The sequence below is a fragment of the Haliotis cracherodii genome, unplaced genomic scaffold, assembly GCF_022045235.1.
Source record: "Haliotis cracherodii isolate W230 unplaced genomic scaffold, xgHalCrac1.p SCAF_4, whole genome shotgun sequence".
Lineage (NCBI taxonomy): Eukaryota > Metazoa > Mollusca > Gastropoda > Lepetellida > Haliotidae > Haliotis > Haliotis cracherodii.
In genome coordinates this window covers 4,346,334-4,363,368 of record NW_027266297.1, presented here as the reverse complement: position 1 = coordinate 4,363,368, position 17,035 = coordinate 4,346,334, and the positions used below count along the sequence as shown (strand labels likewise).

At 41.6% G+C, this 17,035-nt stretch overlaps 1 protein-coding gene across 2 annotated transcripts; it reads right to left on the bottom strand.

Annotated features, from left to right (window-relative positions):
• Positions 1–10,955: 10,955 nt before the first annotated feature.
• Positions 10,956–16,263, bottom strand: LOC139479969 (uncharacterized). Of its 2 annotated transcripts, none has more exons than XM_071262922.1 (2): positions 16,218–16,263; positions 10,956–12,811 (listed from the first exon to the last, which is right to left on the bottom strand). In XM_071262922.1, exon 2 carries the CDS (start codon positions 12,792–12,794, stop codon positions 11,112–11,114), a length of 1,683 nt encoding a protein of 560 aa, XP_071119023.1. In that variant the 5' UTR covers positions 12,795–12,811; positions 16,218–16,263; the 3' UTR covers positions 10,956–11,111. The 2 variants fall into 2 exon arrangements, with proteins under 2 accessions (XP_071119023.1, XP_071119022.1); XM_071262921.1 differs by having other exon boundaries at positions 16,186–16,254.
• Positions 16,264–17,035: the final 772 nt, after the last annotated feature.

Sequence of the window (17,035 nt, the reverse complement as noted above, 5' to 3'; positions counted from 1 at the left end):
AGTACTTCGGCAACATCAAAGTGGATTAACCCGTCAATGTACCTCTTGGTTCTTGATGGTGCACATCGAAACTGTTGCCATCCACAGCAATGATCAATTACAATTGTATTTCATCAACATATCAATCAGTTTAGTTGTTTTACGGACAGTAAACTTGGAACTGTGACGGGTTGACTGACAGTCATACATCGCGAGGCCTTGTCAATAATTAGCAGTTAAAGGGTAGAGCTGATGGCCGTTAGTTACTGCCGGACATAATTTGTGCGCCCTTAAAGTCGCGGTGCGTGTGTACCAGTCTCTGTGTTGTTGTTGTGACTGGTCACGTCAATAATATTGAGGCCCTACCATTTTATATTCTGGAAGACCTGGGACGTATTTATATCACATTGTTTCGGACAATGCTTGAAGCATTAATAATTTATTGACCAGTACGCTTTTTCGCTGGATTAGCTGGATGTCTTGAGAAAAAGCGTTCGGCTCCTCCGGTTAGAGAAAGGAAGTGTTATGTTTTGAAATAATGAAACAAACAAACAAACAAATAAATAAATAAATAAATAAATACACTCTCATAAACTGCCGGGGTACAATTTGTGATGTAAAACCGTACTCACTCTCTCAAAACACCCTGAAATTGTGCCACAGAGTTATAATTTACGGCCATTCTGTAGTAATTATGCTTTCGGAACATGATGGGTAGGTGAGTGTTCTCAACGCCGCTTTGAACAATATTTTCCGTTAAATAATATCTGTCTGCTTACTGTGTGACTAAAGCCTAAAGGCATGTCATAGCTTTAAACGTTGACCACTTCGTTGGCATGTCATGGATCTTAATGGAGGCGAATCGAGTATTCGACTGACCAATTAGCAGATACTGGCACATATAAGGGACATAACTCTGCATAGCGAAATATGGCGCGCATTGTGTTGACCAGAGGACATATGTATGGAGAGATGCTAGTATAATCCACAATATCCACCCTTTCTTTCTCTTTATATCACCCGAATTTCCCTGTATATTCTTTAGAGCTATGGGGTAGCCAACTGGTTAAAGCATTCGATTCCCTACAGGGGCAGCATGTGGAAAACCCATTTCTGGTATCACCCTCCGTGATATAGCTGGAATATTGCTAAAGGACGCGTAAAACCAAACTCACTCACTCACCCCATGCATCTATTAGAAACATCTTGTACCTTGTGGGTAGTTGGTACAAGAAGATATATGATGCCGCGGAAAGATATACGAAGCCGCGGAAAGGGTAGTTAGTTAGCTATTGCAATGGAACAATTACTAAACAGGCCATAAGATGATCGATGTTGATATCTGAATTTAAAAATTGGTTGTCATTTTATAAAAAAACAACCCAAAAACCCCCAAATGGGTTTCGTCTGAAAATACATACAGGAAGTTATTCTATAGAATGACTTGAGTATATGAAAGTACTGTAACCCTGTTTTTTTCCTTGTGTATAATTATGTGTGAGATTATCCATGTTATATGCAACCCGTTGGATGAGGGATCGTTACTAGTTCGATATTTGGTTAATTTGGGCTCGTTCTAATACCGTGTAATCAGTTTAATCATAGGCTTGCAATAGGTAGACCGGATCCTCCGCTTGGTGTCGCTGCTCTTGCTCTGCCTCAGTCAGTCCCATTCTGTCGCAGGAACGAAAGGGAACCAGGTTGTTCAGATAATGAGTGAGTGAGTTGGGTTCAACGCCGTTTTAAACAGTATTCCAGTTATATCACGGCGTGCCAGCTTAATGTGGGGGGAAAGTGATGCAGGTCTTAGACGTCTACCACTTCGGTGAAACCCACGAGCACGGGTATGGTGCTGACAAACCTAGAAACATAATCCGGGCGAACCGGGATTCGAACCCACAGTCATAGGTTTCTGACGTGCCCAATGGACGCACCTCTGCACAGCGAATGTCGGCACATTAGACGACTGGGATACCCGTGCCCCCTTGTAAAGTTAAGCTGGACTGTTATATCTTATATTAGTGTGTTTTTAGAATATATTCTTTAAGAAGATTAACGCCAAGTTAATCACTGTTCAGTGAGGTGGAGCTCTGCTTGGAAGGATGCTATCGTCTTACCAAGTGTCTCGTTCAGTCGGGTCATGTGATCACATCTAGCCATCGGTCTCATTCAGATTCGAGTCATGTGATCATATCTAGCCATCGATCCCATTCAGCCACACGGGTCATGTGATCACATCTAGCCAACTGTCTCATTCAGCCACTCGGGTCATGTCATCACATCTAGCCAAATGTCTCCTTCAGCCACTCGGGTCATTAGACCACATCTAACCATCTGCTTCCTTTAGCCACTCGGGTCATGTGATCACATCTAACCATCGGTCTCATTCAGCCCCTGGGGTCACGTGATCACATCTAACCATTGGTCTCATTCAGCCACTCAGGTCATGTGATCATGTCTAACCATCTGTCTCATTCAGCCACTTGGGTCATGTGATCACATCTAGCCAACTGTCTCCTTCAGCCACTCGGGTCATGTGACCACATCTAACCATCTGCCTCCTTTAGCCTCTGGGGCCATGTGATCACATCTAACCATCGGTCTCATTCAGCCACTCAGGTCATGTGATCACATCTAACCATCTGCCTCCTTTAGCCTCTGGGGTCATGTGATCACATCTAACCATCGGTCTCCTTCAGCCACTTGGGTCATGTGATCATGTCTAAATATCGATCTCCTTCAGCCACTCGGGTCATGTGATCATATCTAGCCTTCAGTCTCCTTCAGCCTCTGGGGTCATGTGATCACATCTAGCCATCGGTCTCATTCAGCCACTCGGGTCATGTGATCACATCTAGCCAAATGTCTCCTTTAGCCGCTCGGGTCATGTGATCATATCTAGCCAACAGTCTCATTCAGCCACTCAGATCATGTGATCACATCTAACCATCGATCTCATTGAGCTTCGACTCATGTGATCACATCTAGCCATCGATCTCATTCAGATTCGATTCATGTGATCATATCTAGCCATCAATCTCATTCAGCCACTCGGGTCATGTGATCACATCTAGCCATCGATCTCCTTCAGCCACTCGAGTCATGTGATCACATCTAGCCATCGATCTCCTTCAGCCACTTGGGTCATGTGATCACATCTAGCCATCGGTCTCATTCAGCCACTTGAGTCATGTGATCACATCTAGCCAAATGTCTCCTTTAGCCGCTCGGGTCATGTGATCATATCTAGCCAACAGTCTCATTCAGCCACTCAGATCATGTGATCACATCTAACCATCGATCTCATTGAGCTTCGACTCATGTGATCACATCTAGCCATCGATCTCATTCAGATTCGAGTCATGTGATCATATCTAGCCATCGATCCCATTCAGCCACACGGGTCATGTGATCACATCTAGCCAACTGTCTCATTCAGCCACTCGGGTCATGTCATCACATCTAGCCAAATGTCTCCTTCAGCCACTCGGGTCATGTGATCACATCTAACCATCTGCTTCCTTTAGCCACTCGGGTCATGTGATCACATCTAACCATCGGTCTCATTCAGCCCCTGGGGTCACGTGATCACATCTAACCATTGGTCTCATTCAGCCACTCAGGTCATGTGATCATGTCTAACCATCTGTCTCATTCAGCCACTTGGGTCATGTGATCACATCTAGCCAACTGTCTCCTTCAGCCACTCGGGTCATGTGACCACATCTAACCATCTGCCTCCTTTAGCCTCTGGGGCCATGTGACCACATCTAGCCAGTGATCTCATTCAGCCACTCAGGTCATGTGATCACATCTAGCCATCAGTCTCATTCAGCCACTTGGGTCATGTGATCACATCTAGCCAGTGATCTCATTCAGCCACTCAGGTCATGTGATCATATCTAGCCATCGGTCTCATTCAGTCACTGAGGACATGTGATCACATCTAACCATCTGCCTCCTTTAGCCTCTGGGGTCATGTGATCACATCTAACCATCTGCCTCCTTCAGCCAGTCGGGTCATTTGATCACATGTAGCCAACTGTCTCCTTCCGCCACTTTGGTCATGTGATCACATCTAACCATTGGTCTCATTCAGCCACTCAGGTCATGTGATCACATCTAACCATCTGCCTTCTTTAGCCTCTGGGGTCATGTGATCACATCTAACCATCGGTCTCCTTCAGCCACTTGGGTCATGTGATCATGTCTAAATATCGATCTCCTTCAGCCACTCGGGTCATGTGATCATATCTAGCCTTCAGTCTCCTTCAGCCTCTGGGGTCATGTGATCACATCTAGCCATCGGTCTCATTCAGCCACTCGGGTCATGTGATCACATCTAGCCAAATGTCTCCTTTAGCCGCTCGGGTCATGTGATCATATCTAGCCAACAGTCTCATTCAGCCACTCAGATCATGTGATCACATCTAACCATCGATCTCATTGAGCTTCGAGTCATGTGATCACATCTAGCCATCGATCTCATTCAGATTCGAGTCATGTGATCATATCTAGCCATCAATCTCATTCAGCCACTCGGGTCATGTGATCACATCTAGCCATCGATCTCCTTCAGCCACTCGAGTCATGTGATCACATCTAGCCATCGATCTCCTTCAGCCACTCGAGTCATGTGATCACATCTAACCATTGGTCTCATTCAGCCACTCAGGTCATGTGATCACATCTAGGCATCAGTCTCTGGGTCATGTGATCACATCTAGCCAACTGTCTTGTTCATTCAAGCAAATCATCTTCCTGTGGTAGCTAAAGTCTTAAACTATAAATAAACAACACGATACGACAGTTTTAAAACAAAATGCATTTACTTGGCTCAAAATAACAAGAGAGTAAAAGGGACTGGAGTTCACCTTCATCAGATGAAACAACCCAGTGAGATTCGTTGTTTGTAGGTGATACACATATAATTATATTTACAGAATTGTGAGCAAACAAATGATTCCTTCAGCAAAATGTATAAATTCAAGACCACCAGACAACACACTACATAAACCTCAAAACAGAATGGCACACAGTTTGCAGTCATTGCTGTACTGATATCTATTGTTAACAAAAATGAAATATTATCTTAATGATTTTGTTTGTTTGTTGTTTAACACCACACTCAACAATATTCCATCAGCATCGATCCATGCAATTGGAATACGCCGACATGCATCAACCAAGTTGAGCCTGACAACCCATTCGCTTTTTATGACAAGCATGGGTTGCTGAAGACAATTCTATCCCCGATTTTCACGGGTCCTCTTATTATTGGGATTCATAAAACATGAGTGAACATATAACTTGGAAATACCAAGTATTGGAATTAATAGTAATAAATAATTCCGAAGTGAAAACGCTGGACAAGTTACGAACACCTTGTAATAACACGACACAATGTACACAATGCAAACATGAGCTAAATATATAATTGGGCACAAAGTGTCAACGGTGAAGTATAAAATACAAAAGTCATTATAAAATTCACAACCATGAATATCTAAGGAAGAAAATAACATATGGAATATAATAAACAGTACCAGAGATGTGCAAAAATATAAATACATCTTAGTAGGAACATAGGGTAAAAACATAAATTTTCCAACCAAGTACACCAACAATTGTTGCCAATGCCCTCATTGAATATCAACAAATATCTTATAACATTGGCACTCACAACAATGAAGAAAGGAAACGAAGTTGGTGCATGGTTTTATTGCTCGATGAAGGTCACTGTAAAAACTACATTCCAGGATCAGACCTGGGATCAACAACCACTACAACATGAAACCAAGGTAACCAATCATAATATTTATCATGTTTATAACAAGAATAGGAAGATTTTAGTGGCCGCAACATGCCATTGGGTTAAGAAAATGTAAAACAAAATGAGTGTACCACACAAACAATTGGCAGAAGAATGCAAAGAAATACAACACAAATAGTATATCATCTGACAGTGAAGAGTAAAATCTATACTGAACCGCAAAAGAAACGTCACCCCAAGTAACATTGCATGAAAAGATGTCATTTAAATTTCTGGGTAATTTTTGTCAAAGTTTCTAAAATTAAACATTACCTTGTCCAGAAAAATGAAATTTGATGATAAAAAAACAAAGCAGATGACATGCATTACCCTATTTCTTGCCCCATAAAAATCCACCCAGATGGGATAACAATCAGTCGTTATTGAGTGAGTGAGTGAATATGGTTTTACGCCGCTTTTAGCATTATTCCAGCAATATCACGGCGGGGGACACCAGAAATGGGCTTCACACATTGTACCCATGTCGGGAATCGAACCCGGGTCTTCGGCGTGCCGAGCGAACGCTTTAACCACTAGGCTACCCGACCGCCCCCATTCGTTATTGAATTGCTACCACATGCCAAGACTGACAAGAAATCAGCGACACCAAGCCCTTGAACGATTGCAAGCTGGACAAACCACCCGGCAAGTAGGCAATGCATTTCAAGTCCACGTAAGGACCATATACAGGCTCCAGCAATGGTACCAGACCACCAACACTACAGATGACCGACCACATAGTCGAAGACCAAGGGTCACCACCTGACGTCAGAGGCCATGGTGTCATAGCATTTCGGTACATTGATCAAGTCTTGAGACCACATGCCATACCTCATTTGGCATGTCGCTGCAACCAAGAGTTTCAGCATGATAACGCCCGTGCCCTCACTGCGAGAGCAACAAGAGACTTCCTCCAGCAGAATGGCATCAGAACCATGCAGTGGCCTACCCTTAGTCCAGATTTAAATCCCATTGAGCACCTGTGGGACGAGATTCAAAGATGGCTGAATGACATCCGACCAAGGCCGACAACTGCAGCTGAACTGCGTCAGGCGTTCCTCAGTGTGTGGGCTCAAGTGTGTATGGCCTTCATCAACCACCTGAGCCATTCCATGTATTGACGTTGCAAGGCAGTTATCAATGCACATGGCAGACACACGATACACTGACTTGTGATGCCATTTTCTCAGAGACTAGTGTTGTGTTTCACTTTAAGAACATTTGACACTTTAATTTCAACCTTGATGATCAGTTTAGCCAAGTTTCATCATTTTAATATGTCTCAAAGTAAGTTTACAGTGTTTGGAAAAATAAAGTTTCTCATATATCTATCCATGGTGATGTTTCTTTTGCAGTTCAGTATATTATTAGGACTGCACGTATAACTGGCATAACGAAGAATGCATTACACTTATTTAATGATACATATTGCAATATTTTATCTGGTATATTGGGTAAACATGTGTAAAAATCTCATTAAAATCAGATCTTAGTTCTTGCTACCGCCAAACAAAGATCTGAGGACATCCCATTGCGGTCATGTCAGAACGACCTTTCATCTGACCAACGAGAGCATCGTTTATCAGATCATGAAAGTGACAGTTGAAATGTGATTTTTTTTATCGTGCAACCTTGAAAAAAACAAACATAGGGTATCAATGTCTGTATTCATACAATCTAGACCATCTATTAGGCATTCCAGAATGGTTATTTGTGTTGTAAAGCTTGATTAAAGCTTGATTAAGCTGCCTTCTGATTGACTATTGTCGACTTCTTGTTAGTCATTTCATTGGTTGGTCAAAATTTGTGAAAGGTCTGTCTGACATGACCCGTAATGGGATGTCCTCAGATCTTTGTTTAGCAGAAGCGGGGTTTTAATGAGATTGACATGTGTAACAAGTTTCATTATTATTTGTTTCCTTTTAACCTAAAATCTGAGCAGAAACTAATTTACATATGTTTCCCTATGAATTCGATTCATAAATCTGAGAAACTTGACAGTGATTTTGCTCTCACATTATCACTGTATCCATGACGACAAAATGGCGGAGACTGAACACGCTGTCTTTGACATCTTTGCAAACGAGAGGGGAATTCTAATACCATGGTTCATTTATTAAATTATTAGAAATGTTTTCTTTAGTATGCAGAAAATAGGATCTGCATGTACACGTTTCACTAATACACAGCCCTATCAATTATATACTTCTACAACAAAGTTAAGGTTCACCCGATTCTTTCATACTACTATAGTTAATGGCATGACATATTAACTAAAGTAATATTAAAGCATAAAACCCTTAACTTCTTGTGAGTGGTATAGTTATGTTCTGTGTATTCCGAGACATTCAGATCCAAAACTGCTGAATTAAGCATGTACTGCAGTGTGAGTGAGAGAGAGGGATATAAAAAACACTTTAAATTGTTTGTCAGTTACCATGGTTACTTGTATATCATTGCGTGTCATCTTTGTGTTGGGAGAATGTGGGAAGCGATAAAGACCTTACATGCTGACCACTTTGATGAAACCCAGAAGGATGGGTACTGTGCTGACCAATGTTTGGATTCAAACCCATAGGATAGGATTCTGGCATGCCAAAGGGGCGCAACTCTGTACTACAGTATACGAATGGGAATACAATGTTTCAGCTTCAAGTGACAAAAACTTGTACCAGGCGTTGAAACGTGGATTGTTGTTGTCACAGTTGGTAGATAACACAAACCAACTCATCACCAATGCAATCTATCATTTAAACCAATAGAAATAATACAATTGTACAAAACAGTAACAAAGTTTTTAAATATGAACATGTAAACCAAATCTCATTAAAATCAGATCTTGGTGTTTGCTACCGCAACACAGATTTGGGGACATCCCATTACAAGTCACACTTACGAGAGTGGAAGTTCAAATGTGTTTTCTAATCTTGCATCCTCGAAGAAGTTACCACAGGGCATTCCTAACGACAGTAATGGGCAGTACAACTGATACAATCATAATCATCATCTATCTCTTGCTTCAACAAGATAAACACTTGAAACAGAAGGCAGGACATCTATTAGACATTCCAGAATTTTCATTTGATCAGTTTTCAAATGTTGAATTTCTCTATTTTGAATCAAACTTTCTCAAAATATTTTCAAAAATCCTAGTCTGGAAAGGATTTTGCCAGTTTGAAACTAGTGTCATAAAGCTGTTTTCTGATTGGCTAGTGTCGACCTCCTGTAAGTCATTTCACTGGTCAGTCAAAGTTTGCGAAAGGTCATTCTGATGTGGCCTGAATGGGATGGCCACAGATCTTGTGTAGCGGTAGTCATATTATAAATAGAAGAACACAAATGGGTTATACATGAACAGAGGGAGTAAATTCTTGGTTGGCATGCGTAACCACAACCTCCATGAATAAAAGCTCTCTTCTGAGGCTTGGTGGCCATTTTGTAAAGGATGGATACCACAGTAAACAAACAGTCAATGATGGTCCATCACATCCAGTCCAGTGGTTGGTGATCATATGATGGACATTTGTCCAGTGGTTAGTGATTGCCATTTTGTAGATTGGTTGGTGATCATGCAATCTACCGCCTTAGGCCTTGAATAGGAGACATCTATAATACACTGGTGTCACATTTCATCGATGAATCGATGTATCGCAAGTGTATACTTGCTTAAACAATACATGATATGATATTCAGAAAGCAACATTTACAAATATTTGTAAGAACTTGACTCCATAACAACTTGGGCTAGTTCTACCTCACTGCCATCTTCCTGAGGCAAGAGCATCCACTAGCCTTTTATCGAAGTTTTGTTTCCAGTCTTGCCACATGAACAGCGATCTGATTGGATATCGCGTTTTCATGACAAGAGGCACAACTTGTGATCTATGCGAGGGTGTGCCAGGGTCGAGCCAAGAAAAGTGGCCTTGATGTGGCAAGGGTAGAAAATAGGCTTTGTTCACAGAACAGCCTTTGGGTTTAGGCCCCAGAGAATATTCAAACAACCCACAAAATAACTGACATGACTTTCAATTTCAGCAGAATAATACTGAAGATCGTCTCAATTTTCAGTTGTCCTGAGACTCTCTTGGCATGTGCGTCCATGGGCGCTGTTTCTCAAATCAACCTTAGCACCATGATCGTGCTATACTTTAACATCGTACTTTAACAGAGCCTAAGAGCATGGGGATGAGGCAGGCCATCCGTTGACCTGGTTCATCTATAGTGAAGCACAACAAATATACCCATGGTGGGACGATACACCAATGTATCGATGGATCGCGATTTTTGACTTCTCGATACAAGAAGCGATCACAGTCGCACATTGAGTAAAAAGTATCGATTCTTACTTTAAATGTTTTCTTGAATAAATGTTACACCAAACACTAATTACAAGTAAAAATGAGTATTGAAAATGCAAATATTTTCATCCATTGCGCCATACCTGACACTGCTAACTGTTAATCATTAGTGTGCCAGGTATTTGGCAGTTCTGGCTCTGACAGAGATAGCTTACGCACCACAGATAAGTGCACATGCAAGTATATCGCGTTACGTATCGGATCATGAGCAAGGTACTGCGATACATATCGGATCGTGAGCAAGGTACTGCGCTACATACCGGATCGTGAAGCAAGGTACTGCGATACATATCGGATCGTGAGCAAGGTACTGTGATACATATCGGATCGTGAGCAAGGTACTGCGATACATATCGGATCGTGAAGCAAGGTACTGCGATACATATCGGATCATGAGCAAGGTACTGCGATACATATTGGATCGTGAGCAAGGTACTGCGATACATATCGGATCGCACACTTGGTGTATCATCCCAACCCTAAAATATCCACAAGTGGCATAAAATACATACAATACAGGGCTGATAAAACGGCCGTAGTGCAACTCCAGGAAAAGTACCAAGAATGTTCTTCAGGGCCAAAAGCTCCAGATGAGTTCAAGGAAACCAGAAACATGTTTGTTTACCGTATTCGACATAATAAGCGCCTGGGGCGCTCTCAAAATCAAAAATAGGGGGCTCTTATTAGAATATTATTTTGGTGAAAAAAACAGAGTTGAAAGATAAATTTCATGGTTTATGCTGACAGCCTGAAATGTTTTTTTGTACGACAGATATATTTTTCCAGAATTTAAATGCCCATAATTAAGGGTGCATATAACACACGAGTGCGCATTATACACGAATAAATAAGTCTTTTGTACATTTACCAATCGGAAGGGGTGCTAATTGGGATTGTTCACTAGCCAATATATTAGCAAATATGGCCGTGGGCGCTTATTACGTCGAATACAGTATTTAGTATTAGCCACCAACTTGGTGTAGGACATACTTCCCTATGTCTGCATACAAGCCAGTAGAGGCGAGCAGAGTCTCCTTGTCTGAAAACTCAGTTGGGTCTGGGAATGTCCAGTGAATGCCGTTCGCCTCTGTCTTCCAGTCAAACTGTGGAGCATCTTGAACGTCATCTGGGATCTCTTTGTATCCTGCCCTCCATGTTGGATGACAGGACCCTTTGAAGCAGATGACCTGCAGGTGTCGGTCAAGAAGGACACTGTCCGGGTGTTGTTCATAAACCTTGTAGGGTACCTGGATGGCATTGAACGCCCAGTCCCTGTCCACATAGTGACGGAAAGATTCCATCATGAACTGGAGATAAGTAGCTCCTTGTTTAGCAGCCATTATGCCCATGTTAAATGTGTCAGGGTAATGGCCCGCCTGCGGCCAATCTACACACACAAGTGCTTCATACTTCCTCTGACCTTCTGACAACGGCTTCACCAACAGTAGATCCCAATCCAAGTAGACACCTCCGTACCGAAGTAGAACATCAACTCTCAAAATATCACTGGCATGAGATGGATTGTTCAACTCGTTTCCAAACACAAAATGAGGGAAATCTCGATAAATAAACTGCACCTGGGGCCGATTTTTGACTTCTTCCCAGTATATTCCTCTTGGTTCTTTATTTCCATGAATGTAAATCTTTTCTGCTTTCTGAATATACAAAGCGCTGAGGAGACACAACTGATTAAAGAAGGTAAAGTAATTATCTCCAAGCCAAACATAGTGTACAATGTTTGGGATGAGGTCTTTCTGAGGCGAGGCAACCAGTAACTCCTTTTGACCATATCCAACAAATCGTGCAAGCTCACCAAAATCATTTTGCAGGTGAAAGATCTGGACAGGGAAGAGTTCCCTCAAGAGGACGGCACAGGGATGATGATGGTTCCTGAAGGTGGAGTTGGGGGAGCATTGGATGTTTGTCGGGGAAGTTAAAATAGATGTTTTGGTGTTGGCTGTTAGCACATTAGGTGACATCATCAGGACACCAGTGGATGCAAAATTAATTTCCACATGGTTCAAAGATATTGGTTTGTTCATAAACTGCAGTATATTTTCAGAAAGTACAACATTCACACCAAGGACAACACCTCCCTGCTTGTTTAACATGTCAGAAATATATTCCAGTGCTTCGAGGGAATTTTCATGACAGGCTCTACTGTCTGACAACGGTTCTGGAAACAAATTGGGCAAATCTCTCAAAAGGTCTTCGAAGTATTGGTAATAACCAAGATCATCTCTTTCTGGTGGGCTGTTGTAGTGGAATATTATCTCGCTGGGTTGGAGCAGTTTGTACGCACTCAGGACACTCAGGTAATGCTGGAACTGAAAGCTTCCCGTCTGACACCAAAAGTAGTGGACAGTTGGTGGAACAGAACTTCGGAGAGTGTCCTTGACGTCTTCACCCAATCGGGACCTAAAGGAGATGAAATGGTGGTCTGGGAGTTCATTGACAAAACCATGCTTCCAGTTTTTTATGTCTGCGGGGTCGGTGAAGAAGGAGCAGCTGTTGAGGTAGAAGATGATGTTGAGTGTTAGAATGAGGATGAGGCAGTAGGACCATGTCCGTGCCTGGCAGAGCCAGCCAATGTTGGGGAAGTTCCTACAAGCTCCACACAGGCCGAGGCGCATCATGCTTCTCATCACATCCACTGGTCTATCTGTTTAAACATACAACACATATTATTTTAACAAAGATACAACGGCAATGGAACAATCAATTTTCTCTAAATAATCTTCCCAAACCTGCATTTAAGCTCACAAAAAACACCAGTGAGTTGTGACCCCACTTCAGTTTGCATAAAACCACAAGTCTCAGCTAACAGAGAGTTCAGTTTCGACAGTCTGTGGTTATATTAATTCGAATAAATGTACTTGCTTAGTAGGGCTGGGACTAGTCCAAATTTACTACCCGGGTGCCTGATCCCCTATTACCCAACCTATCCGGGTACCCACTGTAGGTCTCAAGAGTTGGGTACAAACTGTCCGATTGGGAATTGTTGTACTGCAGCCATGTATGAAATGATCAGATCATGCATAAAGTTGACTGTAGCTTTATCTTTACTCAAACACATACAAGTCAAAAGGAATGTGTGCAATGTCAGAAAGAATGTCGAACATTTGCAACTTGCGTAGGCACTGAGCTATAGTGGGTTTTTGTCATTAAACAATATATCATGTGACTAACCATGGGTTTGGGTAGTCCTGTGGGTCCCTGGGTCCTACTCAGGACCCATCCAACCCGAGTACCCTAGTCAACCGTCCCAGTTCTATTATGTAGAGTGTGTGAGTGAGATGGGTTTAGAGCCACTTTGAACAATATTTCAGTTATATCAGGGTGGGTCAGCTCCAAAGTCTAACGTGATGCAGGACAGTTTCCACTTTGATGAAACCAAACCAAAGGTGCTGACAAACCTAGAATCATAATCTTGGGAATCTCAGATATGAACCCATCATCATAGGTTTCTGGCTTGACTAGGGAACGCAACTCTGCACAGACTCAAAACAAGAACGGTGGTGGTGGGAGGGGGTGGAGGCGAATCTCTGAATCTCTGTGTAAAGTACCTTCTAATATCAGGGTAATGTCACACTTAATTTACTTCAAGAATACAAAGATTGTACCATTCACACTGCATCCTCCCAATCATTTTAGGCCGAACTATATAGGGGCAGAAACAATACTCTATTTTGGGCCTATTATAGTATGACTCTGTATTATTGTGGGCTCCATATTGTCGCGGTGTCGGTACATCTCATATCCACATCTGCTGTCGAGTATTTGCTTATGCAAAACTAGGCATGATATTCAACCGCTTGATCGAATACAGTGTTTGTTGCATGTGTCACAGCTACTTGGAAGTATACACATTAACTTTTTATGATTTTTTTTTGTCACCTCCATTCAAAATTGGATAGAAAAGAGCCCATTTGTTTGGGAGATGTCCCTTGACCCAACTTTGGTCGTATGCATACTGATTATGCATAATCCAAAACAGGAAGTGATATAAACCATAGAATAGTGATAGAGTGATAATATACTAGAATTGCCTCCCCTTTAGTTGATAATGACAGGTACTTTGCTTACCAAACTCAGTAAAGAAATTCATCATCCATAAATCCTAATTGATGTGTCATAAAAGTTGAAAAAAGAACAAGAAACATTTTGCATACGACATATGTAATAGGTTGGTAAGTGTGCTTTATGAGCCATTTTATATTAACTACCAAGATAATACATGTATAGAGAACCACGCTATTACTGCACTAATTAGCCAACGCTCTACCACTGGACAAAGAAAACATTCACATGTTAATAATTTTTTAATTTGAAGTTTACATGATATACGGCTTTTCCATTGGACGAGAGGTCGGTCACATGACCACGAAACTGACGTTCATCAGTGTATGAATGACACAATTTGACGTTCATACGATTTTCACTAGGCGGTGTTCTTGAAATGACGTTAACACTGACGGACTACTTGGTAAAATTCATGGGGAAACCCCTGTGAATTCCCTAGCACGAAAACATACATAACCTTTCTTTCTGATCATTTAGAACCTTTATTCTTGGTCTCAGCGTTTCAGTGTACATTGAGAAATGTCAGAGAGCGTGACTGCATGATTGTTCACGAATATCCTCGCTGCGGTCTATCCTAATGAACAAACGATGAAATCCACATCTAAACTATCGTAGTATTGACTCGATCCATGCCTAGGCTGACATTGACCGTCTCCAGCAATCTATGAATTTACCTTAGTGTCTGTTTGACGCATCCTTATTCACCTTTCAATGATCGGCTAGTTGATCAACGAAGACTAACACATGTAACCGCCACAGGTTCATAAACAACTTCGGAAATCTCTCCCCTCACGTTTATCGTGTCGGCCATTTTGACGTCTTGTACTTGATGTACATGTATTACGACGACTGTCATTGAGACTGACTTACTGAGATAGTTCTTTACCGACCTTTCTCATCTAATGAGGATATGATTTGAACACATGTGCTGCGTAAGATGTTTCTGAAGGGCAAGTTGTGCATCCATAGGCCCATGTCACCTCTCTTTTTGAGGAACTATTTTACTCTGCAATATAGCTGGTTGTTGTATGGCTGTCAGTGTAAACATGAAGTCACACGTACTAAATATAATTGTGTTTAGATCTTGGCCTACATCCTTTGAGGTAAGAAATTGTGATAAAAAGTTTATAAGAATTGACTTTCACTTTGTGTGAGTTCATTGGCGTATGAACCTTCATAGAGTGAGGGCCAAACTTTATGAACGTCGGAGCTTGCGACGACGTTTATACAATGTTTGACCCTCACTCTATGAAGGTTCATACGCCAATGAACTCACACAAAATGAAGGTCAATTCTTAATTAGTGCTTGTTTAACAGGTCATTAGCACCTCATTAACATGCATGGGAAATTAAGTAAACAATCATTGTCATTGTCCATCAAAATGAGTAACCAATCGAGCAATGAAACGGGTCAAAAAAGACTACTCTAATAGGATGACCCTCATTGAATTATATGCAACACTGTGAAAAGATAAGAATTTATGGCTAACCCTAGCCCTAACTATAGGCTAACCCTAAGGACAAAAAAAGGGTGTTGGATCGCCAAGGCGTGTCAGCTTCCTAAGATCGAAGAGGGGTGTTAGATCGCCAAGGCGTCTCAGCTCCCTGAGACAAGTGCGAGTGCATTCGAGCGTGAGCCATCGTAACGGTACAGTGCTGTAACGCAGTAATTCATCTGTTTGTAGCGGGCGGAGCGTTGCCCGGTAAACTGCATTGTTGCCAGACATAATATTAGTTCAGTTTCAGTTTCGAACCATACCATAGAATGCTTCCCTTTTGACATAAACCATGTCATTTCTGGTCGTGGCGATCAATCATGAATTGATGATTAGATGCGTGTGCGGAATTCACAGTTCTGTGGCCAATTAATGTTCCGCGTAAGCATAGACTAATTTAAAGTTACTTCAATCTGTGGTCATCTCTGATCGGTCTGTCAACATTCTGAAAACATACCTGGATATTGACTTTGCACAAACCTCCTTTACCTTCGTAAACCCGAACAAGTGCTTGCTGTAGTTACTCCCCTTGAGAAATATTTTTGGAATGCACGCGATCCACAATCTTCATGCAGCGACGTTTCTCTCCTAAATTGCTCTCTCGACAGACTGTAGTCCCGGAGATGACGCTGTGGTAGAGTTTGTGTGGTTTTTCCCAGGGCAGGTTATGATTAAAACGGCCCCGTGCCAAAAGGGTTCCAAAAGCTTTAAAGAAAACGGACTCATATGATAACTGGAGATTATTAGCCGAACGTGTTTTCGTATCGTAAATATTATATATTAGGAATAGAAATATGAAGGATGCGAACGTAATGTATTTTCCTATTCCTATATAGGCATGGTATTTACGGTACGGAAACATATCAGGGAAGTAATCTCGTTATCATATAATGTCGTCTTTGAAAGGCATTTAGAAGTGATACACATAAGGAAGAGAATTTATGGACGTCAACTTCTTTATTATGAGGAACACAACGTTTCGGTGTATATGTTTACTCCTTCATCAGGTGAATCAAATAATGTCATTTTAAAAATAATCGAATTTCATGGTCACACAGACCATGAAACAAATATATCCAATACAGCCCATGCAAATCTATAATTTAACAACTGTTTTTTTTCTGTAAAATATGTTCATTTCAGAGACTAGATGTTAGTCTAGACAACAGGAGTCCGTATCTAAAAATAGACGCCCTCATGCATATTCATGACCATCTCCACACGCGAGCCATCGTCCATATACAACGGAATGAGCATCTATCGAATCACAGTGGAAACAATGTAACACAGTTACAATCACTGGTCAA

Coding starts and splice junctions, on each gene's coding strand:
- LOC139479969 (XM_071262922.1), bottom strand. CDS start 12,794: ATGAGAAGCATGATGCGCCTCGGCCTGTGTGGAGCTTGTAGGAACTTC.